A 26096-nucleotide genomic window follows, 5' to 3' on the forward strand; every position below is an offset into this window, starting at 1 on the left:
AGCGGGAGAGCTGAGACCATTCGTGTGTGTTTAACAGCAACCGAGTTAATAAAGAGATGCTGAAAAGCACAAGCCTGTGGTCGGGTCCGTCATTAATGCCACACTGTACATCTTTGATATACAGTCTTTACCTTATCCACTCTCTAAAGCAAGCGGTTTTAGCTCTTCTCCCTTTAAAATCTCCCTCTCTGTAATCCAGCTTTCTACTGATTGGCTGTCAGTGTGAGAAGATCATATTAAGGATATTAATAATTAGCTTCTATGACTCTGACATCACGGAGGTCTAACAGTTTAAAAACTCAGTTTTTAGACAGGATGAAACCGGAGCTTTTATCTCATGGGGATTACCTGTACATATGCTGACCTCATTATTTGAAGCTTCATGTTTAATATAAGCAATCGCCATGATAACAGTAACGATATAACAGAGAATGAGGGAAAGCGGAAGAGACGTCCCAGACTTGGATTAACTGCATTAGTGTAACATTTTCACCCATCGAGAGAAGGAAGGTGGTAAATATATATTTGCATAACATAAACAGTACAGCACACACCAGCAAAATAGTGAAGTTCTCCAGCACGCTGTTCATCATGTATTTCTCCGGCAGGTGTTTGAGCTTGTGGATGAAGTTGATCATGTATTCGCACATCGGCGAACGACTGATTCTGTAGACAAAACGCCCGTTTTCAAACCTCGCGTACTCCGTCTGTGAGAGAGGGGGAAGCAAAGGAAGATGCTTTAGCCAAATAATATTACACAACGCACCAATGAAAGGCACCTCCATCAGTTTTACACATCAAAAGCAGCTTTCTAGTGAAAAGCTCAGCCTTTGAAAATGGTTGTGTAACATTATGTGCAGCTGTGGAAAACTGTCAGGCCTGACATAATCATTTTTGCTAGTGTCATAAGGGATTATTTGATGCCATCGAGGGCTTAAGGTGAAGAAAATGAAGGATGTGGTGGTTTTAAAGCCCACATAGGGAGTTACAGGACATTTAAAACATTAATTAAAGTTTGCAAGTATCAATATTTTTTCAGTCTGAATGCAGAAATCACCTGCTGTGTGAATAAACCCAACATGTTTCTATTTAGCAGTTATCCTCAGTCCTCACCTCAACCTTCTCAACCACCTGCTTGCCAAAGGAGCAGACCTTGGTGGAGCAGGTGATTGTCATGTTCTCCGAGCTCTCGTACTGGCTGCTCACACCGTAGAAGGCTGCGGGGTCGTCCTGCACGTTATAATTCAGGTCCGCCTGGAAACCACAGAGCAAAGACGACAACGCAAACATCAGGTCACAGAAAACAAGCACGTTTAGTCCTGTTGCTTTTCTGAAGCTAAAATTTTCCAACAGTGCCCTCTGCTGGTACTGCACCATAAAAGGTCTCCAGAGGACGAGCAGATCCATGATTATGATGCTGAAACTGACATGAAAATGCAATGTGCAACCTTATTTTTCAGTACATGAAGTGAAAGAATCATCTCCGAGACTCTTCCTCCATCCATCAGTGCAGAGTGCTGTTTTAATTGGGCACTAAAATGTTCTGAAACCTTGCATATGCATGTTTATCTCCTTAATCACCTCATAAAACAGTTAAAATGCAATTTGTTGTGTAATCTTTAGAAGAAGAAAAAATGTATTGTTGTAAAATGTGGGGATTGACCTTTATAACATCCACATTTGTTTTTTTAGTTTTTTTATTTGAACCAAACCTTTATGCAGGTGTTTTATGAGACAGGAAAGAGGCGGGTACAGGGGGGAAATAGAAGAAAGAAACATTTTCTTATACAACTTTGTGCGACCGAAGTTGAAGCAGAAAAATGTTTAATCGGAGCAGAGAGAACACGCTGCACCTGGACTGCAGGCAGGGAGGAGCGAGGAAGGGTTTGTACTGTTTGTAATGAGTCCTCTGAGGAGCACCGTGCGTCTCGGGGCTCAGAGAACACACAAACACAAACACCATATGCTTACTCACTTACATTTACATCCATTCACGTGCACACAAACATCAAACCGTGCTCTATTAAAGCTGCAGATTATCAGAAACACACTCCATTGTGGTAGATCTGAGAGCTTTTTAATTAAATTCAAGGGAAGGCTCTCTAAATGACACACACACTCTCTCTTTATTTGTTCGCATGCTGCAAGCACACCTCACCACTTCACAAGCCTGCAGGCTCCTGTCCTCTCCTGGATTATTTCTACTGTCCAACCTCCTCACCTCACAGTGATTTTGTCGGTTGACCAGCCCCACCCCAGAACAGGAGTTCTCCAGTCATGGAGCTTAGCAGCTGCAACTAACAGGAAGCCTTGGATTTCTGCTCATGTTGAAGCAGTGCAAGTGTAACACATGCAAAGAGGATGGTGTCGTTTTAGAATTACATTTATGACAATGACGGAAAGAGGAAAAGGTGTCGAGAATAGATCATCTGCTGTAACATGAGCTCATCTAGCTAGCAAATCAGTGTGACTCCTACTAAGCTAACTTGCTTACGAATTAGGGCTGTGACAACATCTGATATCCAACTCGAAATGCTTGTGGTTAAAAAGAATTACACAATATCCACTTTATTTTACTTCTCCAGGCAAGGATTTTAGCTACTCTGATTAGCGACAATGTAGCCACACGGTCACAGAACATCAACTCAAAGGCTACCACAATGCTACAGCATAATAACTTTGACATAGCATCATCAGACTGAAGTACTGTCTGAAAACATGAAGATAAAAGCCAGTATGTTTTTCCACCGTGAGCACTGAAAGCATCCAACAGCTCAGTTTGTCAATCACCAAATCCAATTACTTTAATTGACCCATTCATCTGAGATGATTCTAAGAAAAACTACTTACTACACCTTTACACACATTTAATTCATATTGCAAATGACAAGGACGTTTTTATCTATAGATCACATTTTATTACATGTAAACTCAATCCACCTGACGCAGAAGATAGAGACATAAAAACCTGTGTACGTTTGCAATGCCTTAAGGCAGTCAAAGCTGCACAACAAAACAACGCCAACGCCTATTAAGCGAAGATCTGTGTAAATAAAAAGGTTTGGGGTCTGTTGTTGAATGTATGCACACATGTAACTGAGAAGAGAGTAGCTTGTTCCAAAAAACAGAAACACAATAGCTGAAAGCGTCTGGCGTTATTTTTGTGCCACTATCCTGAGCGCACGTTAAAAAAGTTTGCAGGTGTAAGTGTTGCATTTTGAGGAGAAATTTATTTTGAGCGAAGAAAAGCTGAATTTGAGTGAACAAAATTCATTCCTGCGACGCCTGTTACTCGGGTTAAACATAATATATGAGGCTGAACTGACAAAAAATCACCGACTACACCACCAGGTATTATAGGAAAAACAATAAAGCCTTTGAACTAAAACAAACGCTGTTGTGACAGTGACGTACACTGTCTTGTTGGTATATATGTATGATTTATTTCACCTTCATGTTTCCAAACCGATATCATGAGCAGCAGCTTTTACAGCTGTGGCTCCAGCAAACATCAGCTGATACTAGAAATTAATTTTAAATAAATTCTAACAACAGCTGATCAAGCTTGAACGTGCTGCTGTTGTTGTTTCTGGCGCAAAGTGGGAGATAAACAAACAAGAGAGACGATCAGCTGATCATTGATCAGTTTCATGATTGAAGTAGCAACAGGAGAGAGAGGGGAGAAGATGAGAGAAGAAGAGGCAGCTGACAGCGTAAAGACAGAATAACTCCAGCTTTGTGTCTTTTTCATTGTAGCTGAAGTCCGGGACTAATCGCGTTCCTTTTCCCCTCAATACGGATGTATTGTAATTGGTCCAGCCCAGAGTTAATCATGACGAATTGGCTAATCCACCACCTTTCATTGTTTATACAGTTACAAAAACAAACAAACATAAAAATCATCATCGGCTCACCGGGGCCGGTTCCACTCCAGCTATGCGGTCAGCTGGTGGGTAACAGGCATCTCCGAAAACGTTAGAGCACTTATGCAAAAATGTGATGCCTTGATGAATCGAGCAGATATTAGAAGTTTACACAGCACCATTCTCGCATGAAAATATCTTAAAAGTTTATTTTGTGACCCAGAAAGAGTAATATTTCAAACTCCGCCACTCTGTGTTCCTCCGCCACTGCCTCGTTTGAGTTTTGGACGAAATGGATTCTGGGATATTGCATTTCGTCATTTCGAGCTGATTGGAGACCAAAACAGCCAATCAGATTTTTTTGCATCCAAGTCTGTGATTGGCTGGTTTTGTGGCACAAATATAACGGTGTAGAGAAAGAGTTGAGCGCGCACGGGCAGAAATGTTGAGAGCGCGAGCAACACATTGCGAGCGAGGCAAATGCAAAAACTGAGCGAGAGGGGCTGCTATTGTGTGTGTGTGGATAATAGCAAACACTGAAATACATTTTTTGCACGCAGCAATGAATTTTGTTCACTCAAAGCTTTTCTTCGCTCAAAATAAATTTCTCCTCAAAATGCAACACTTGCACCTGCAAACTTTTTTTTACGTGCGCTCAGAATAGTGGCACAAAAATAACGTCATACTTAGATCCAATTTTTGTCCTTTTACTGGGTTTTTTTGTTACTGACTTTTTTTCGTAGTGGCTATAAATTATTAGTTTGAGAGTCGGATTTTTGGAAGTCCTATGGTACAGAGGAGTTCTGAGAAAGGACAGTAAAGTCAGCACACACACACACACACACACACACACACAACACATCACACACACACACCACACCACACACACACACACACACACACACACACACAACAAACACACACACACACACACACACTACAGACACCACACAGGTGAAAAACCAAGCTAACCTGTGAGGTCTGCGATGTGAAGCAGGTGTTCAAACAAAGCATCTGCGCTTTCATCAACCCACCACCTCCATATTCCAGGTGGACAGATGGAACTCACACAAGCACACACACACACACACACACACACACACACACACACACACACAGTGCTGCGTAGAAAAATAAGGGAACTTTCCCTGGGTGGGGGCAGAGGTGCATGGAATGCGGTTCTTGCTGACCCTACTCGGTGACGTCCAAAGCATTTTCAGGAGCAAAAAGGAAAAAACATTAACCTTAGTCCAGAAATATTTTTAAGATATTTGACAGGTACTGGAAAAAAAAACTCAAGTAAACAGGAAACCGATTAAAAGTTTGTCTGCTTACCCAGAATTTGATCAGGTAGAAGGCGTTTTGTGGGCCCTTATCAAACAGCTCCTTCAGACCTCCCTTCTTCTCGGGGAACTTGTCGTAGATTTGCCGGATGTCCACACACTCCAGCAGCGGATCGCTGTAGCTCAGGCTGCTCTGGCTGATGTGCACAAAAAGGTGCTTGTTGTACTGAGAAGAGAGAAACATTTGAATCAGACGGACGCCAGAAATGTGGAGATAAACACACTGGGTACGCCTAAAGTTACTTCAAGGATCCTGCTATAACTTTTCACTGTAATTTTGAATCTAACAGAGAAACAGAAAAATATAAAGTTAGATCAGCAATCTGGTGGATTGTTAAAAGAAAGACTGCACGTCATCACAGCACAACCAAAAGCCAACAAGACCACAGAAGTCATTGAAAGTGCAACGAGTTATCTCCATGGTTTAGAAAAACAACTTATCGACATGAAACACAGTCAAGAACACTCTAAGCATGAATTGAGATGCTACCGTTCATCGAGGTTGTCAAGTTCTGCAACCAAGAGACAAGCTACTCTCTCCCCCCGAGGACCCAAAAAACCCTCAGAAATGTTTCTATCACCAGCTGTGATCTCAACCCAGCAGATCATGTTGTTCATTACTGAACTAATGGCAGAGAAAACACCCAAACAAGCCGCCACTGAAGGAAGCTGCAGTAAAGGTCTAGCAGAGCATCTCAAGGGAGGAAACACTCGATGGTGTCCATGGGTTCTCCACTTCAGGCAGACTGCAAATGACTTTCATCCAAGCAGTGAAAAAAATCCTCATAATACCTTTGAGCCTCTGAAAACAGGATTGTGTATAAATGGCTGTAATTCCTCAACAGTTAATGCAAATTTAGTGTTAATTCCCCTGAATTAAAGCTGAAAGCACTTCAGTCAGATCTTTGTTGTTTGATTTAAAGTCAAACGCTGCAGTCGCTGCACAGGCAAAGCTGCAAAAACTGTCTTTGTCCAAAAGATTAGGAACCTAAATGTGTGGTTATCATTTAATCGTTAAATTTAAGTCAGGTTTTATTAATTATAACAAACTGAATGCAAGCATAGCTGCTAGAAGTTATGGCTAAAACTACAAAATTAAACTGAGGGATAAACTGCTAATAATTCAACTGTAATCTCAGTATCCATGTAAGCTGCTGATTAATACGCTTATGTTGAAAGCAAACTTCAAATTTCTATTTCTGAGCTCAAATAGAGGCTTTACTGACTTACTCCCACTGACCAGTTTCAGAACAGGACCACGGCAACTTTACTGGGCTGTTCTCTGACCTGCTTTTCTTAGACAGGGTGTGAGTTTGTTTGGCTTTGCAGCACAATAAATCATACAGTTTAATGCAATATTGGCCAGCTATACAGATCACAGAGGGCAAACAACTTAATAGAAAGATCTGCTAGTCTGGTTGGTTAAAAAAAAGACATAATTTTCTGCATTTTTACCCAACTTTGTCTTTGCCTACTGATAAATCTGCATGTTAAATGTGACTTCAGTGGGATGGATCTACATTTAAGGACTCCATTTATTCCCACTAATGTAAATGATGCCGTTTGACAACAGAATCTATTTCAAAGTCACTGTACAACAGTTTTTTTCCCACTAAGCAAACAAAAAGCAACAAGATGAATGCCAGCTGTCTATGAGCCCAAGGTAGAAAAATGGCAGTGAGTACGCAGCGTGGCAGGATGACAGATAGACTGAGCAGACAGAGAGATAGAGCTTTACAAAGGTTATTCATACTAGGCGACACACAAAGGGCTTTAACGCTGTTCTCTGCTGTGGGGTTATCTGTCATCTCTGTTTATGGGACAATAGGGAGTGCTTATTGTAGTCTGGTGCTGGATATGTGTGCATGTGTGCGGAGTAACTCACTGCCTCCTGGTCCCTCTGTGTCTCCAGGAAAGATGAAAACTCCACCAGTCGTAGTTTGGTGGTGCCGATGGAGCGACCCTGCCATGCCGGCTCTCGGTGCGTTTGGGCTGCACTGGGAGGTTCATAGCCTTGAACACACACACACACACCATTTAATCCCACTTCACCACTGCAACATGTTCAATCGTGCTTTTTAACGGGCTTAGCAGTAATGTAAACGTGTAAAACTTTAAGCCATTACTGGAGGCCTGAGGACAAAAGCCGGCTGAGGTAAAGGCGAGGCACTAAAAAGCGGTTAACAACAGTATATGTAAAGGGGTAACAATGCAGGGGCCACAGCGAGACCCCCGGTTGCTGCCTCAAAACTCACTCGCTCCATTTTCAAAAACCTCGCCACTCTCGTCACTTAGTTTCATGCTATTGTAACTAGCACACCCCATCATCCAATCTGAAGAGAGGAAGCTCAACAGTGCCGGGTGAGCCAAGTGACGCGGCGCCTTCTTAAATTCATGAAACGTAACTTTTGTTGACCTGATCTGTGGGCAGTCACGTGGCTGGCTCAGTTCTGGCTCAGTCTTTTTCTGATTTGTCATGAGTGGATAAAAGATTAGAGATGTCTTGGGGCATTTCCAGTGGCCGTGGTTACCTAATTTTCTGACAAACTGTCAAATTGTAACTTTTTCAAGTCAAGCACGCACTAAGGAACTCGTTAGTTTGGGTGCCCTGTTCCACATTTGAGAGGACAGGCCACGCAGCTGAGGTTGTTTTCCACTCTGAAACAGCAAAGCTAACAAGGTGTGTGCAATCAACAGGTCAGCCAATAAAACTAACTTTTGTCATTTCATTAGTTTTTCATTGTTTGACAGGATCGTAATATAAAAATTAGGTAATATATTTAATAAAAATATTAAAAATGAGACCACCTCCAACTTTCTCAGTTGGTACCATCATGTAGCGATGGTGAAGCGAGGCCACGCTAAACCTAAACTTTCTGAAGAAACTGGCTGTGCGCTGCTTGTCTGTCATCTTAACCTCAGTGACATTGTTCATTCCTCGCCACATATCTCTTGTGGTCGCGTGTGGCCTCCAGCTTCACCCTTACGTGGACTCTCACTCTCCTCTGGGAATTCACTTCTTCCCTGTCACCTTAAAGTGTTTCTTCTTTATACTAAGCAGTTTTTGTGGATGGCTGCGGCTCAGGAGGTAGAGTGGTTTGTCTACTAATTGGAAAAGTGGTTCGATCCCTGGCTCCTCTGACACCTGCATGTCAAGTATCCTCGGGCGAGATACTGAACCCCGAGTTCTCCCGATGCATCTTTTTTTTCAGTTAGGCAAAGAAAAAGCACTTATGTGAATGTGTGTGTGAATGAGGCTTGGAGTAGAAAAACACCAAGAGCTTAAATTGAATAGAAAACAAGTACAGTCCATTTACCATTTCTTTTAGGTCACTAGGTATCCCAGGCGTGGTCTCAAAGTAGCATACAGGCCTGGCTCGTATCATCACAAAATTGGATCTATTCTTTGATGCAGCCAGTCGAACTAATAATGTCGTCTGATGTAGATTCCAGACTGTAGACTCAAAGCAGCACTACATTATGGACACGTCGCTGGGTATAGTTGTCTTTCTTGCTAACATTATCGGCAGCAAAATCATATCCGAGGGATATTTCTATCTGGATAGCTTGCCAGCTGTTTAATGGCAGATGTATAAGTTGACTTTTTGCAGTAATAGTCAATGTGTGAGCACGAGCTGCACGCTAATGTCCTCAACACTGGAGTTCACTCAGCAGCAATGGAGGTCATTATTGATAATGGTTTTCTGAGGTTACACAGAGTTTTTAAGTTGACAGGACCAAATGAACACTGCTTGCTATCCTGCTACCCCTTGTATTAAAGGGTATATGGCTCCAAGATTAAAATTACTAGCATTTTCAGGCAGTAAACAGACAGGCTCAGCAGCTGCACGCAAGCTGCAAAAGCTATGCCAAGCAATCAAAGTGCAATTTTCCCAGGAATTGCACTTTCCACCTGATATTTTCAAAGCTGCTTCTAGAAAAAGCAACACAAACTTTTAGTACAGATGACGTAAGAAAAGTCAGATCGACACCTTTTCCCTCTCACGACCTCTTCACGATACAAAAGCGGGAGTGCTGGAGACCCAGGTGTTCAGACAGATTCAAAAACCATCCTGTAGTGAGGCAGCGGTCTAAATGGCAGGAGACAGGACTGCGAGTCCGCTTTAAAAAAAGAAGATAATTGCGCTGTGGTCCGTCTCACCTGAGATCGTGGTGGTCCCTGCTGTCTGCACAGAGTAGGCTTGCTGAGAGAAAGGCTTGATGCTGAGAGAAACAGAGACAGAAGCAGAAAGGAAGCATTGTCACTGTACTTACATTATACAGCGAGGAAGTCTGCTGTGCGTCTTGTATGAACAGTAGTAGAAGCACAGAGATCAAGAGCAGCTCCGAGTTCAGTAAAAGCTATACCAGCCCTATTTCCAACCATTATCATCATCTCACGGGCACGTAAGAGCAGCAGGTGATGAAACGAAAAGGGGGTTTGAACTTGGTGCAGCTAGCCATGTGAACAGAAACTAGGCCAAGAAACCAGCTTAAACATGTTGGAAATAAAATGTACCGTTATTTTCTAAGGAATTGGAAGATTCCAGGTGTCACTCCTGCATACTAATCAGATTTATGACTTCTGAATTGCCACCTTGTTTAAACATCCATTTATTTATTCTGATTGCATGCATCTGGATGTGTCTGCGAGACTCTTGTTATGATTCTGTGTGCTGCAAAAAATGCATCAATAACTTTAAGCCAAATCCAGACTGACAACACTGAGAAATCTTTGTGTGTTTGAGTTCTGGCTTGTCATATTTCAAAAAGCACTTAGTAGTAAATGGGATGAACCCTCTCTGACATTTCAAAAACATAGCGAGTACTCAGTAATAATGTCTACAGCCAGAGGAGTGAAAAACTCCTGATGTGAGGGTTTACAAGTTCACTTAAATGAAACAAAGTGCATGTTTCACTGTGTTTAGTACAGTTAGTGGTTAGTATGGCCACTGTAGGTGAAAATGGAAATTACAGAGCAGTTTAAGATTGAAAAACTTACAAATTTAGAAGACATCTCATAGATTTTGGGGGGGAAAAATAGGTCTTTTTTTCTCTTGGTCAACGAACTACATTGTGTTACTTTGCAAAGGTGTAACAACCTCTTCACACCAGTGCTGCTGCCGGTGCTTGACATGTGTTATGCCTCCAGTAGATGAACTAATCAAATTTTAGCCTTCTTAGCAATCGGATTAAGCCATAAGAAATTACCCGTGATTTTAGAATGACCTGTAACCACATTGAGCATACTATCAGAAGCATCCCGGCTTCACGGTGCTGTAAATTGGGCCTATTTAGAAGAAAACAATACGCTGATTTGGGAGAACTGACAGCTTATCAAGTTCCTTGACTTAAAAACGAAAATCTCCCAAGTGTTTGCTTGTGAATTCTTAACTTTATCGACAGATTTCACTTTCAAATCATCGCAATCTTTCCATAAAGTCGTGAATTGACCTCAAGTTATTTCTCAAGTCCTATCCCACACCTGCAGACCAGTCGCTGTTATTTCATTTTACTACAAAAGGGCATAATATGCATGATAGTTTGCAGTTGTGCAAGCATGGACAAAAGAGAAAACATGTAAAGTTGGATGAGAACGTGTAAGGTGACTGCGACTCACTCTTCTGCGGTGGAGCTGGACTGTCCTCCAGGAATCATCCCCTGCCACAGCTGGAAGTACACACATGCACATTAATACACTGGACTGAGAATGCAAACCATGCATGCAATGCAATCTCTGCATGTTTTTTGTGCACTGCCACTTCAGATTGCTTTATTTCTATTCATCCCCTACTCCCTGTATTTATTCACAGAGAATAAATACAGCACATCTGTGTATCTATGCATGTATGTATGTATGCACGTGTGTGCGCAAGTATTACCTGTGCATTAGCAGGGAAGCTGGCACGGACTATCCCAGGCAGCAGCTTGCTGTGTATGGCCGTGGCTGAGACGATCTGAGCAGAGGACATGGAGGAGATGCTCTGCAGAGCTTTCTCCTTGGCATTCTGGTCCTGCATGTAAACAAACACCACACACTCATTAACATCGTCATTCCTCTGAACATTGTCATTACCGTGCAGCTTGTGCAGATCAGCAGTGAGTCATAAAAAGCCGGAAAATTCATGAAATTGAGAAGAAGAATCTGAATTGTCTTGAATAATGGAATCTTAAATATTAAAGCTTGAGGGGAAAACACTGTCCCTGTGTGACTGGATGTGATCAGGCTGCCACTTTCCTGCTACTTTTTGATTGCACAAATTAACGTACAGCAATTTAAGTAAACTGCCCAACATGGAACAGCTCATTTGCCAACAAAACACCGTGTAGCTCCAAGCGAACAATTACAGGAGCTTCTTTTACACCCTTATCAGGGTCAGGCTACATTCTTTCGTATCTAAATCTCTTGCTTTGTAAAAAACTGTCCCTGTGACCTTTCAGAGCGATTCAGGGGACAGGGCTTTGTCTTTTTGTGCGTGTCATTTGGGTGTGGTGATGTTGCTTGTGGCCTCGAGGGAAAATCATGGCGACATGAGTGGTGAGCGGCGAGGACAAAGTGTACAGCAGAGCTGAATGTGCTTCAGACGGCGCGGTGAACATTGCTGATCAGAGCTGCTGCCTCGGGGCAAACGATAACATATAGCAGATTTATAAGCTTGATGGTGTGGGCTTATTTATAACGTGAACAAAAAGGCAGCATGAAACTCATGAAACAGCTGAAAGAAATGGAATTAGAGCCACTGCCATAGCTGGAGAATCACTAATTGGCTGCTTCACTCAAGTTAATTGGCACTGAGAGAAATCTCTCCTCCTAGGGGAGGTAATAACATTATAGGAGGCACTGAAATGGGAATCATGCTGGATTTTCATATTAAATACCAGGAGCCATATGGGTATGATAACCACCTTGACCTCAACTCATTCCTTCAAAATCACCAATGATCCTGTTCCTGTTGAATGAGGAAGTATTGTGAAATCCACACAAAGAGTCGCATACGTAGTTTGATTTTTAATAGATGATCAGAAAATGTATTAAATCTGCGAAGCAGCAAATGTTACTCGGACAGCAGACACACTATCTGATGATCTTGTATCTTGAATGGTCTCATGGTCTGGGATGTGATCTACACTGAGCTCACACTTTCCCCATTCTTCCCACTTTTCTACAATATCTCGGTTTTCTAAATGGTCAAGTGTTACGCACAGAGGGTGGCAAAGAGGACAAACTCCACCGAAACTCACCGGAGCATTGGTTTTGGCAGAACAAAAGATCAAGCTCAGCCAGCAGTACCGGTAGCTCAGTCGATCTCAATCCCTGCCCACGTACGCTGACGGCTAAGCTGATAACCATCTTCACAACCAATTGGGAAATCTTGCATGTGTAATGATACCTGCATACAGTTGCTGCCTGCCCTACAAGCTACTTTGCAACCCATTTCCTGCCATTTCTGTCCTAATCAATCTCACAGGTGGCTTCTAGGTGCTGTTAGGGGGGACCTAAAAGGCCTCAGGCCTTCCATGTATAAAGTAGTGGAGATGGAATAACAATCCTATTTTGGCTAAAGTGATCCTGAGAGAACTACGGGCACTGCTATAATCAATATTAAAACCTTCAGGGGCTACAGGTCAATTCATTTTAATGGATTAGTGGCTCTGTGACCTAATCATCTGATCAAGCCTTCATTTTACTCCAAAGACTGTCATACAACCTTTTGGCCATAAGAGCCATCCATATACACAGTTAATCACGTCACACGTTACAGTCACGTAAGAGATGCGTGCAGCTCTTCAAGAAAGCCACGTGGTGACGAAATTAGCACTCACACACACACATTTGTCTCTTATAAAACGTGTACGGCCCAAGAACTCGCGAGCATCATCAGTGGCGTGATCTCATGTAAGATTGTCTACGGTTAAAGAGGTCTTTCCATCTCCTTTGTTGACAATTACCGACTTATTTGTGGGTTAAAAGGTATAATATTCAAGAACTGAAATTAATGTATAGACACATAAAGAAGTACTTGCTCTCAATCGTCACTTATACCCCACTAGAAGCTTTTTGTCATTAGATGTGTAACCAATTAGAAAATTGTTAAGGGGGGTAAAAAATAAATAAATCAGAAAGCAACACTAGAGACATGCACAATTTTTTCCTAAACATATAGTGTATCATCAACAAAAGGATCTATATGAATTTGAATAACCTTTATTATAAACTTCAATTAACCATCTGTTGTTTCTTTTATGAAAGCAAACAATTGTTCTCATTCCGACTGCTCTTCTCGGAAAACAAGCGCTCCCTTGTTGCTTTACATAAAGTTAATTACAACCAACTGTGAGGAAGAAAAGGAAAGAGGGGGGAAGAAGGACAAGATACTAAGGACACGAGATTAGCAGACTCAAAGAGAGAGAGTAAGAGGACAAGGACAAAATAATGTATGGATACAAGAGAATGACAGGAAGAGGAGGAAACATGAGAGAGTGAAAAACCTAAACAGACCTAATTATACACCTAGGAAACTGGTGTCAACGTGACAGGCGTCCTCCCAGCTATAGCGTCACATTAACAAGCAAAGAGCAAAGCAGCCAGCCACAGATTCCCACTGCTTCTTCAGGACAGCTTCAGAGACTCCAAATTTTAAAAAGTGATTTTTCTTTCATTCCATTTCTTAATGTTAACGTAGAAAAATCTGTTTGCAGTTCTGTGGATGATGCTGTTTTCACTCTGTTCATCCACTGTAGTCATCACAGCAAATCCTCACTAATCATCTGTGTTTATAGCAAACAAACTGGAAAAGAAAAAACAGCAACACTTCCTGAGCAGCAGAGGATTTTTCTGGAAATGTTTCTGTGCGGTCTCTTACCTTTAGCTTGGACTGAAATTCCCTGGATTTTCTTCGGGCCAATACTTGGATGTGACTGGATACCTGGAGGAGAGGAGACGAGAGGAGAGGACGAAGTGAAGGAGGGGTTGAAGGGTAGGAAGGAGAGGAGGAAGAACCAAACAGTGAGTTGCCATGGTTATGAAAGGACTGTTGCTACACTGGAAGGGTGCACACACACATGCACACACAGACACACACCTACCTCCCCTGACAACAGTGAATAGACCCATCTATGCACATCTTTTGAGCAAGCAAAATGACACCTGGGAACACGGGCCAAGAGCTCAGATACTAAGATTACACTTCACTGACATGCAATAATTAAAAAATAAATAAAAATCCAGACACCCAGTTAGTGTTTCTCAACAGACGGGTGGTATAATCTATCATTCTCCTGTATTTATATCATTGCTCAACTTGTAACAGTAGCGCAGCTGCTAGGCAGTTAGTCGGACAATACGTTCCTGGTTTCCTTTCTAGTAGCACAGAGAAGATGTCACATTTGGTTGTTGTGACAACAAACACAACACTTTCCAACACAGTTTATTTGACTGGACGACCGTTATGTTAAAATGAAATGAAACTGCAGAATAAACACATTATATATGGCACACAATATGACATAATACACATATACTCCAATTAAAATCCATCAACGGAACATAACCATAGTCAACAATATGAGGTCCAAAATGCACGTGTATATAATATAAAAGGATGGTTGGTCGTCAGTAAAACTACAGTTATAGTTACATCAGAGGTTAGCTTGCGCATGTTGGCTTGCAGCTCCAGCTGCACTATCACACTTACCGGAGCTTTACTAAGCACACGCATCTTTACCTCGAGGTAACAATGATACAAGTAAAATCAGGATCAGTAACCAGCGTGGCCAGTGTTGGGAAGGTTACTTTTAAAATGTATTCCACTACAGATTACAGAGTACATGCCCCAAAATGTATTTTATAACATATTCCGTTACGTTACCCAATGAGATTAATGTATTCTGAATACTTTGGATTACTTAATATATTATCATGCTTCTTACAACTACATGAATGTGATTTATTACTATTACTGAAGGTTATTCGCCATACCAACACCAACTAGATGTTTAAATCTTAATATAAATGAGTAACAGTAGGTGGACATTAGGTAAGGCTGCACTTTTTGCAGCGATCTCGTATAGAAAACTAATCTGCGCGTATATAAAACAGGTCCGCGGCTCCGAACCGTAGTAAAGGGACCTCTGACTACTGTGTCAGGTTTGTGTCGGGCTCGTCGCCCAAAACTAGCTTTACTTTGTTGTCTGGGTCGACTTTGCTAGCGAGAGACAGAGAGAGGCGTTGAAAGGCTGCTGCAACGGAACTTGTTGTTTCGGAGGAAAACAGGAACACGGCGTACAGTCGAGTCTTAATAGCTTACTTACAACTGGACTCGTCAGGCACTCTTTTTGGCTGCAGTGGTTATTATTATATTTACATGCTTCCAGCTCCCGTTTCTGCTCGATGACAACTCGTACTTTTCCACTGACCTTTTTCTCCCTCCCTCGCTCACGGACAAATAACAGGTATTGAGACACAGGCATTAGAGCCTCTTAATGCGTCTTTTGTTTGGGTTTCCACTGGCATGAAACAGGAAAAGACCGCTGTTTAATCCCTTTATTTCAACAAAGTAACTGTATTCTGAATTCCACCTTTCTAAACGGTAACTGTAGTGGAACACAGTTACTCATATTATGCATTTTAAATACGTAACACAGGTACATGTATTCCATTACTCCCCAACACTGAGTATAGCTGACTGTAGCTGCACCTGAATGGGCTTTTTTTGCACTGCTGAATCAACAGCTAATCGGGGAAACAATATTCTTTAAATCTCTGTGCTTTTTCCGACAGTTGGAGATCTTTTTTTTTCCCAAGCTACTCTTTGTATAATGGGATACGTGGCGATCCATACTGTAGGCGGCATGACTGGATTTAAAGCGCACTCCCATTATTACCTGTTTCCTTGTCCGCGTCTTCCCCGTTCGGAGTTTGATGTATCTGGCTATCAGCTCGTTTCGACCTGGAGGCACAAGACACAGAACATAGTAATGAAACATTATGCATGCCCACATGCATGTTAAACCCCATTTGACCGGTCTTTCGTTTACGCGGACAATCGCACGCAGAAATCATATGACCCTGACAAACAACTTAGTGGCTGATTTAGAGCTGTTGACCCAGCGGCCTGGTTGACGTGCAGTTTCACATAGAAACGCTGTAATCACCGATACCCCTGTTGAGCCGTCCACACATACACACATGCACATAAAATCACACACGCCATGGCCCTGAATACACATGACCCAACAATACAGGCATTCATGCGGACCGGCCGTCCCCTGATTAAAGGAGCCAGCAGGCCAGCTGTACCCGTGTTTACGCGTGCACACATACACGCACACATAAAGACACACACACACGCACGCACGCTTACGATGCTGAATAATTCAACCCATTCAATGGGGAGCACAGCAGACTCAGCATGACCTGGCTAGTATAGATTAGCCAGGGAGAGGGAGGCAGTGAGAAACAAAGCAGAAAAACACAACTTTTACATCCAGAGAAACTGCGAAGGGGAGGGGAGGGGTCGTTTGCACATATTAACTTAGGCCTGCTCCGCCTGGCTATATTACAGCTTTACAGTCCTTAGGAATTAAGGACGACAGACCATTTTACAGATTTCAGGAAATTATGTAATTTGACTGTAATTTTATTTGCTAACAAGCAAATGCGGTTCAGTTTGGTTTGGTTTGGTTTCGCTCCCGATCTGTTCTCTGTTGCAACCAAGTGGAAAACCAAAGTCGGGCCAGCTGGCCAACTGATGGTCAAGATCAGCACAAAGCCAAACCTCTACACACTACCCAAATGGCTTGCAACAATAGCCCTAACTAACTAGCAGATGGTGTGTGTGCATGCGTGTGTGTGTCTGTGTGTGTGTGTACCTTCTGAGCAGTCCCACTCTCACTGAGATATGGAGCTTAGACTGATAAAATCTACAGCTCACCATGCAGGTGTTTTCCTTCGAGCAGTCAAAAGCTGTGACTGACGACAGCACGCAGACGCACACACACACAGTACGCATAGATGTATACGCAAACATGAGTGCGTGCTGTGAACGCGTGCACAGAAACACACACACACTGAGTAGTCCTGGCTGTGGAGGCTGACATCTGACTCCAGAGGGGCCAGCTGGTCTTTCTAGGAGGCTTAACGGTGAATTATCATCCTTCACTAACCCTGCGGCACACATCCCTCACTCTCACCCTCCCTCTCTTTCAAAAACTCTCCAGCACACACACACGCACACACACACACACACACACACACAATCACACTTTCTTCCCTCCCTTCATTCGGCCATCCATCCATCCTGTGTTCTGGCTGTTCCTTTTCCCCCCTCCTCTGTCCCTCTTGTAGTGAATGGGCTTCCCGTCTGCTCCCTCCCTCCCTCTTCCACTCTCTGTCTCCATCTCTCTCTACTTGCCCAGTGAAAGACTTCAAGGCCAAAGTCAGATGGTCATTAACCGTGACGAACAGAAGCAACCCCCGTGCTCCCCCCAGCTCCCTATCTCTAGGCTGAGGCCACCGCGTGCAAGCCGATATTAATGGAGACGACAAACTGGGAAGAAAGAAAAGTAATGAAATTACATGTTTGTTATGTGATTCTGAACCATTTAGAGCTGATTTGAGAACACGAAAAAAGTTCCAGAAAACACAGGAAACAAGAGCCGGGTTGGTGACGTAATGCTACGACGACACAGGGTTACAATAGGAAGGTGCATACGAGGTGGTACGAGGCAGAACGAGTGAGAAGGAGAAGCTAAATCAGACGCTTCCTGCAGTTTGTGTGGTTAGAAATGCGCCTTTTCTTTCCTGTCCGCTAGCCGCAGTACATTACTGTTACGCCGTCGCTCTCTTAGTGGGGTGATTAAGAGCTTCAGCTGCTTTATAGAATAGCTCAAAACCCCTTTCAGAATAAGGTCAAGGCCTCGCTGACCGCGCTCGCTAACAAGGCTGGAGTTGAGTGGTGTGTATTGTTGTGTACCCTGGACAGACCTCAGAGACCACAGGGGCCAAACACTGGCCTAGAGCCTGGATTCGCAGCAGCTTTGTGGGAGTTTCTGTTCGTTACATCCAAAAAGCAGTTTTTAAAGTGCTAAACCTTTAGGATTTGCATTTGCACTCATTTGAGGCTCTTCCCTTTGTCCTCCAAGGCACAATCCCTGAAATCCTGGTTGGTGCAGACTGAAGTTAATCTTTCATTTATTACAAACAAGCTGCCAGTTCTTTTAAAGAGTAACCAAATCCTGTTAATCTTTTACTGCCAGGTGATGCCACCTGCAGAGATTTGGTAACATCGACTTACTCTAATGTTGGACGACCGTAATATGTAGCGCATCACGGTATCCGACCTGTTTCAAAGGAACCAAGAAGTGTTGACTGAGTGTTCCCAGCACCGTGTAAATATTGTTTTTCAAAGTGCTGATAATAATATGATATTTTGTTAAGTTTCTCATGTTAACGCGACTGCCGCTGTCAGGGAACGGAATAATGTGATGATTAAAACATGCAACAAGAAGAAGCTGTGAGGATAGAACCAGTAAAAGACTTAAACCCTCAACTCTGACAACAAATAAAGCCTTTAATATTCATTTTCTCCTTTCATTCTGAAACCACTCCAAAATTTCAGTATTAATACCAGTTTATTCCAATTTAGTTACAGTGCACTAAAACGTGGACTAAAAATGTTTTTCCGTATTACAGTGGTCTAAGACGACTCGTTATTTGTGGGGGAATGATCGCAGGACTCGGCGGTTCCTCTTTGCTTTGTTTTTGCGTCTCTTTCTTTTCCTTCGGTCTCATAAATCCTGTTACTCGCAGCAGCTTTGACGGCTGAAGTCACGGACTAGCTGGAGAGCATTTAGCAGCTTAAAAAAACAGATATTTCCTTTTAAAAGTGTTTGTGGAGACAGCTAAAAGGAGAGCGAAGGCTACCAGATTTCCATTTGCCAAACAGGGCTTAAATAAATGCTAATGCAGACGCGTGCTCACGCACATGTTCACCATAAGGTGATAAGATCTGGGTGTTGTGCTTAAAGCTTGTCAGCACTGCTGATCACATAGTGAAAACCACACTAATCTAACCAGACACTGGCTTAAGAGTAAATTTGTTTTCTACTGAATTATCCTTTAAAAAGAAATTTCTTTACTTTTATGTGATTTATTAGAAATAAAGACAAATGTAGCTGAAAAAAGCGGCGATTTGAGGAACTTTTCTCTTAATAACGTCACATAAAGTAGGCGGCAGTGAGCCTGAAATTTAGTGAGTCTTATGATTTGTATTTTATTATTACTGGAAAACAAACTTGGGTAGGTTACAGCCCCTAAGAAGGTAAAAAACAATATAGATACATCGGCGGGGTACAGTAACGCACACACAGGAAGAAACATTTAAAAAATACAGTCACGCATCGGGCACGTGAGGATTCAATTCCTCGCCATTTAAAGGATTTTGAAATGAACAGACAAAGGCAGAAGGGTAGCTAGCCCTTTGTCTTAGGCGAAGATGAAGAGTATCTTCAAAATGAGTCATATAAGTCGAGTAACTGGTTTCGCTGAAGTTGATTTTGCAACGTTGTTGGCATGTCGACTGGAAAGAACCAAAACCATTCAGCCCCAATGAAGGATGCAACCTCCAGTTTAAGACGATTACATTTTTACAATGAAGAAAATGTAGGTGTGTATGACACCATGTGACTGGAAAACTTTTGCCAACATGTGTCACAGTCTATACTTCTTCCACTGTTATTCTCGATAAGTAAAGCCCCCTGTGACATAGCTGGTTTGAGCATGCTCGCCGCTGAAGAGACAGATGCCGTTCTGTGTATTAGTCAGTAGATCTATAGGATATGTAGGAGACAAAGACACTGGTCATTATATTGTACTTTTGATGCATCTTTCCCAAGGATAATAGAGCCATTATTCGCCTTTTCATTCCCTGTTATATGCACCCACATTATGTTGTTTCTAAGCTTCTCATCCACTAAGTTTATCCCGGCACTTTTTGTACCCGTTTCTTCTTCTTTTACGTTTCACTCCATTTTCCTCCACCCTGTGGGGGGTGTTTCTAGAACCGCAGTAGTCCCCTGCCTATCAGGTATTACTCGTTTCTCCTCTGTACTGTAAGACAACTTACCAGCCACTCAGTGTGCCTTAATGTAATGTCAAAGAAAGCGAATCTACCCTTAAAGATGCTTAAGTTTGCCTTTAATAACTAAGCTTGTATTTTGCTTCTGTGCAAGCAGGAAAAAAAGCAGAAAAATCATTAAAAAACAAAACAAACTCAACAAAGCCTCAAGAGCCCGATTACACACCAGGCATGAAATAAAATAAGAGCCTATTCAATCCTGCAAGCTCCATTAGCTAAAAATTACAATAAACGAGATACTGTTTTATAATTCCGCTTTGCACAGATGTTGTAGGCAATGATTAAAACCCCTGGTCTCTGTGGCCAAATGCTGCTCATCCCTTCTTGCCATTTCGCCTTTCCTGCTCTGCCTCTGAAAACAGACACCATCTAACTCGATTAGGTCACCATGATAAACGTGTCAACAACCTGCACACAGAGTCAACAAGGTAAACAACCGAACATGCCACCAAGGCAGAGAACAGAATGAGTCTGATTGATCGGCAACTGATCGGGAACACAAAGGAGGTCGATCGCGAGGTTTAGCATCAACGCGACAGGAGAGCGCTGCTGCTTCCAATCTGTGCATGTCCGTAGCATTTAGGGTTTTTTGGGTACACCTCTCTCTGTTTCTGCTCTATTCAGAGAACAGCAGCAGTGCATCCATGAATGACCAGGGGATGTGAAAGAACATTTAGCTCATTTCTGTTGAAAGCTGGCTGGCTTTTTTTGCATCACAACTCAGCCAAATAATGCAGCGAGATTATTTTTGTTCCATAGCCCTCCATAACAACACACGTGGCCAGATCTACACATCAGAAAATGTATTCATTTTATTTTCACCTTTATTTTGGACAGCACAGTAGAACAGCAGAGAGAGAGCAAGGGGAACAACACACAGGAAATGGCCCAGGGCGGACTCGAACCCAGAAGCCTTTTAGCAAATAAGTCACCTGCTCAACCACTGAGTTATACCAGCACACAGAACATTAGTGCTGTTGTTTTAAGACATCTAATTATAGTAGATCATGTTCCTCATGGATTATCATAGCATTAATGTTACATAAGTTTGTTTTACAGGCTTAGAAACTCTTCTTATTGTGTCTCTGGGGTTCAAAGAAAAGGACAGCTGAAGCAAAACAACAACATGAAGCTAAAAAAAGAAGACGATTCGCTAAAATTGCAAAAATTCCGATATGGCTGAAGGAAACTGTGACGTTGGGACAATTCACAAGTTTTTAAAAGTATAACTTTAAGGTGCTTTAAAGAGTCCTGACCTTAACCTAACCAAACACCCTAGAGACGCACTGGTACACAGACTGTAAGCCAGATCACCCATGAACAGGACCTGACCTCACTAATGGGACAAACAAATATGGCCGCCCTCTTTCGGGGCTCACATTTAGCGTTCTAGTCTGTGTGGGACCTTTGACCTATATGAGAGGAAATAACTATCTCATATTTAGGATACTGATTTTGATTTTCTCTTGATTCCCAAAACTCAAGAAGTATTCACTAGAGAGCGATACGACGAAAGAGAGGAAAAAAGAGAAAAACAACAGGGTGAAAGGGAGGGGGGGGACGCAGCTGGTGGCAGCCAGAGAACCATCTGTTCATCACTCTATTAGTTCACACACACACACACACACACACACACATATAAGTACTCTCTCTCTTAGTCCCACACTCACACACACTGCGCACCTATAGCCTGCTTCTATTTCCTCTCTTTTACAGCTCTTTTCTCCCCCTGCATCTCTGACACTTTGCCCTGCGCGACAAGCCTCCGCCACAGCCGTCTATGTCGTTATTCGCACCGTCTGACACAACAGCGAACATTTCAACAGCTCGGCCAGTCGCTCGGTGCGTTTATATCACATTCTACCACATATACCGTGTGAATTAGTGACGAACTATCAAAATTATTCACACTTATTAAATATGGCCCACGGTTGTAGAACAACACAAAGAAGTGACCTCTGTTTGTTTGCGCCTTCGTGAAGAAACCAAAACAAAGCACGCGGGGTGCATCGCACTTTCACAACAGCTCCTGTAATTCGCAGTCCAAAGCAATAGGAACATTTATTAAGCGAGGAGTAAAACTGTTTTTCATTGTTTATCTACACTGATATGAGAAAAAGACCTTTTTCAGTTTTTCAAGTGTCAGTAACTTGTACTGATTTATACCCAGCCCTGATTTCCCATCACTCACCGTACATCTTCCCTTCATCCGACAGTATAATCTTCCTCCTTCCACAGGGCGGATAGATGGCCAGGGCCTCCTGGAAGCTCTGCTCAATGTCCGGGCTCCAAACTCCCTCGGGATCCCCATCCATGGTCTTGTCCCCTCCAGAATCACTCAGTCTGTCCATGTCCTCCCCTGGACTCTCACTGCCACTCCAGCTACTGCGCTCCATACTGGCAGCTAACGGTAACTAGCTGATGTGTACTCAGTGCAAATGCCTTGATGCCAAGTTGATAAAGTAATTAAAAGTCTAGTGATAAACTGAAGCTAAAATGAACTATAATGGTAATAATTAACTCCCAGTAACAACGGCCAGCTGTGGCCAACTAGAAACTGACGGTAGCTCCAAATGGTAACTACCAGTAATAAAAATTTAAGGACTAGTGAACTGTAGAAAAGTGAGTGAGCCGCTCCAAAATCCAACCTCAGAGCTCTACAAGAAAAGAGGAATAACAAAGAAAAGTATCGTATTAGTCATTAATATTCAAACTTGATTCTTCCCATATATGCAAATTAAATTTTACTGCAGCAACACGAGCTCACGTATAAGACAAGACAAAGTGGCACGCTATTGAAAAACCCTCTAATATTGAAACTGCGAATAATTTTACTGTTTGGTACAGTAGGGGTCTGCTTATAACCACTGACTGTGTAAACGACGGATGCAGCTTTAGGGTCTGGAAACTGAAGCCAACACTGACCAGCAGGGGCCGATTCCTCTGGTTCCAAAAAGACTCCTGATTGTATAGAAGTCTCTGGAAAAACGTCCCTCTGATCCCTTATTCTGTGAAAGCGATCAGGAGAGTGTTCACTGCGATCAAACGCTTGAATAAAACATTGATTTCTGTTCCACAGACAGATGCGCCTCTCGCTTGTCATGTCCGATTCCAAAGCACCAAGACGGCGACAGCAAAAACAAAATCAGCTCGAGGCTTCATAAGGGTGCCTCGCTTTTCCAGCGAGCAGTCTTACTGTGGTTGTGCCTATGTTTTATCAAAAAACTAACACAAAAAAGAGCAAGAAAAGGACAAAAGAAACTAGAGTCAAAGTTTTGATACAATTACACCCCCAAACCCAGAGGAAAGGATCAACTGATCACCCAGCGACTTGCATCCAATGAGCTTCTCGGTCATGTTCAGGAGACAAATGCGGATTTCACTGCTAAATTTTGCTTTTCAGCTTGCATTGTGCAGGTGTGATCACCACATCCCAGAATTTCATTTCAGAAAATGGGACAAACATAATGGAGGGGTGCCATTCTTCTCTCTCTGCAGCCTGCTTTGTGATTCACACTGATATTAAGTCAGATTTTTTTTTTTAAACCAGGAAAATATTTTTTAATGTAGCTTTAAGTTCCGATCAACATGTAGCAAGCCTGTATTCCAGCTGCAAGAGGTAAAGTATTGCTTCCTTTCATGAAGGAAATTGCCTATTTTGTTAAAACCGTTGTGGTACATCAAATCCATGCACGTAAGGAGTGCAAGCGTGTGAGGGGCAGGCTACTACTACACACAGCGACAGACTCAGGGAGGGAAAAAAGACAAACTGAAGGGGTTTGCCAGCTGCCTACAATTCTTCTAAAATCCCCCATGGTAAACAGCAGGGTTGGCGCAGTACACACCACACTCAAACACCACCACCATATGCACACACACACACACACACACGCATAGAAACACACACACGCACACACACACAATTACTGTGCCAGCCCCTTGGGCGAACACATGTCATTTTGTCTGGTCTTCTACTGTTCACACTTCCCATGCACTGTCCCCTTGCCACAGCCCGAACAAGCCTGCAGTGTGAAGTAGATATGTGTGTGTGTGTGTGTGTGTGTGTGTGTGTGTCTATACTTAACACAATTATATTTGACAATAAGCACACATGCAACTGAAGCATGTAAAGCAGCAGGCAACATTTTGGACACATTTTAACCCCGTCTGCACACCAGCGTTCAGCTCGAGGGTTTTTAACACCTGGGGGAAAACGCTGCGAATCCACAAGAAAACATCCGCTGGCAGAGAATTACAGACATGTGTAATGAAAGGGATCTGCTGGTTTTACTAGAGTTTGTCCCCAGGTTCTCTCTTCATGCTCATTCTGTTCACCCTCGTTTCCGTTTCCTCTCCAACTTCCCATCGTGGCTTTCTTCCCCGCCTCTTCCCGCCCATCCCTCTCCAGCAGTTTTCCCCATTCAAACAAAGATTCATTCATCCAGCAGCCCGCACCAATGAGCAGCAGCAGCTGGATTTCTTACAAGTTTCGGTGTCTCTGTGAGACTTTTCGTGCTGAAGTCAGAATACAGACACTGTGATCGTCTAGTTTCACGTTACAGTCATTTCACTGATACGTCAATGGCAACATTCTTTAAATAAGTCAGTTCTTGTTAATTTGTTGTCAACCTTCAACCTTTACACTTAAATATGTTGCTTCTATATGGTAGCTAACAGAAGGTGATAGCACAATATTACACTAGGCTCATTTTTGTTTGTGAAGTGCTTTTTATAGCCCATCAGAGTCAGTCACTGACATTGGCAGCCTATTAAAATCAAGGTCTAAAGCATCACTGAGCAATATTTTATAATAAATAGAAGATAAAATGACTAGTTTTGATTTCTACTACTGATTAAGGTCAATTCCAGCTGCATCTCACAGCTGTTTAGAGACAATGAACCCACAGCACAGCACAAAACCAGCATGAACTTTGTTGACTTTTCTTACTTTTCGTCATAATTTTCATCAGTGACTCTTTGTTTACTCACAAAAACAACATAATAGCCAAGTTAAAAAACTATGATGACTTTTTGTCGATAAATAAAAATGAGATGGAAATATTCTGGAGAGAAGAGATCCAATCAGAACTGATTACGCTACAAAATGTCAACGATTTGAAGGAAGAGAAGAGAGTAAACATGTGGACACATTCTGCATTTAAAGTCAAGGGAAGTAAGACATTTTATAAACTGTGTGGAGCAACTCTCACCATTAAAAACATTTTGTATTTTAATCAACTGAAAGACTTCAAATTTTTTAAACATCATAAGATTAGACAACTTAAATTTGACTGAAACTAAAGAGCATTTTAGTCAAAAGACTACAAAAACCCAAATCAAAATGTACTGTCAAAATGAACACAGCGGAAATATACAGTCCAAAAAATACTTCTTAGAAGAGTAACCAGTGGACGTGCATTTTAAATTTTATTGCTACATTTTCAGCTAAAATTACTTTATCTTTAAAACTAAAGAACTAATAAAAACATGTATAAATCAACTGACCTTTGAGGAGCTGTTAGCATTTTCCATCCATCTTGCTCATCTTACCCAATTCAGGACAAGACGAGAGGATTTTCTTAACAAGAATTCTGTTCTGTGCAGGATTTAAGTAATGAAGCACATTTGGTTGAGTCTCTTATATGGATTCATTTAGTAGATTTTATAAGTTTAAAAAGCGTTATTTGTGCCATTGCAAAGAAAAAGGAAACACAAAATTAAAGACAAAAGACAAAATTAACTTTCTTATTTAA

At 42.2% G+C, this 26096-nt stretch overlaps 1 protein-coding gene across 1 annotated transcript in view; it reads right to left on the reverse strand.

The window, feature by feature from the left end:
* Nucleotides 1-26096, reverse strand: part of tead1a (TEA domain family member 1a) — a 55746-nt gene that overhangs the window by 5855 nt on the left and 23795 nt on the right. The window contains exons 2-11 of the mRNA XM_005928365.3: nt 22535-23000; nt 16091-16155; nt 14071-14133; nt 11089-11220; nt 10827-10876; nt 9369-9430; nt 7092-7219; nt 5199-5372; nt 1114-1254; nt 555-707 (exon numbers count right to left, since the gene is read on the reverse strand). Coding sequence (XP_005928427.1) covers nt 555-707; nt 1114-1254; nt 5199-5372; nt 7092-7219; nt 9369-9430; nt 10827-10876; nt 11089-11220; nt 14071-14133; nt 16091-16155; nt 22535-22739 — 1173 coding nt within the window. The 5' untranslated portion in view covers nt 22740-23000. The remainder of the gene's footprint in view (nt 1-554; nt 708-1113; nt 1255-5198; nt 5373-7091; nt 7220-9368; nt 9431-10826; nt 10877-11088; nt 11221-14070; nt 14134-16090; nt 16156-22534; nt 23001-26096) is intronic.

This window comes from Haplochromis burtoni, unplaced genomic scaffold (genome assembly GCF_018398535.1).
Source record: "Haplochromis burtoni strain Fernald_Lab_line unplaced genomic scaffold, NCSU_Asbu1 Contig_112, whole genome shotgun sequence".
NCBI classification, from domain to species: domain Eukaryota; kingdom Metazoa; phylum Chordata; class Actinopteri; order Cichliformes; family Cichlidae; genus Haplochromis; species Haplochromis burtoni.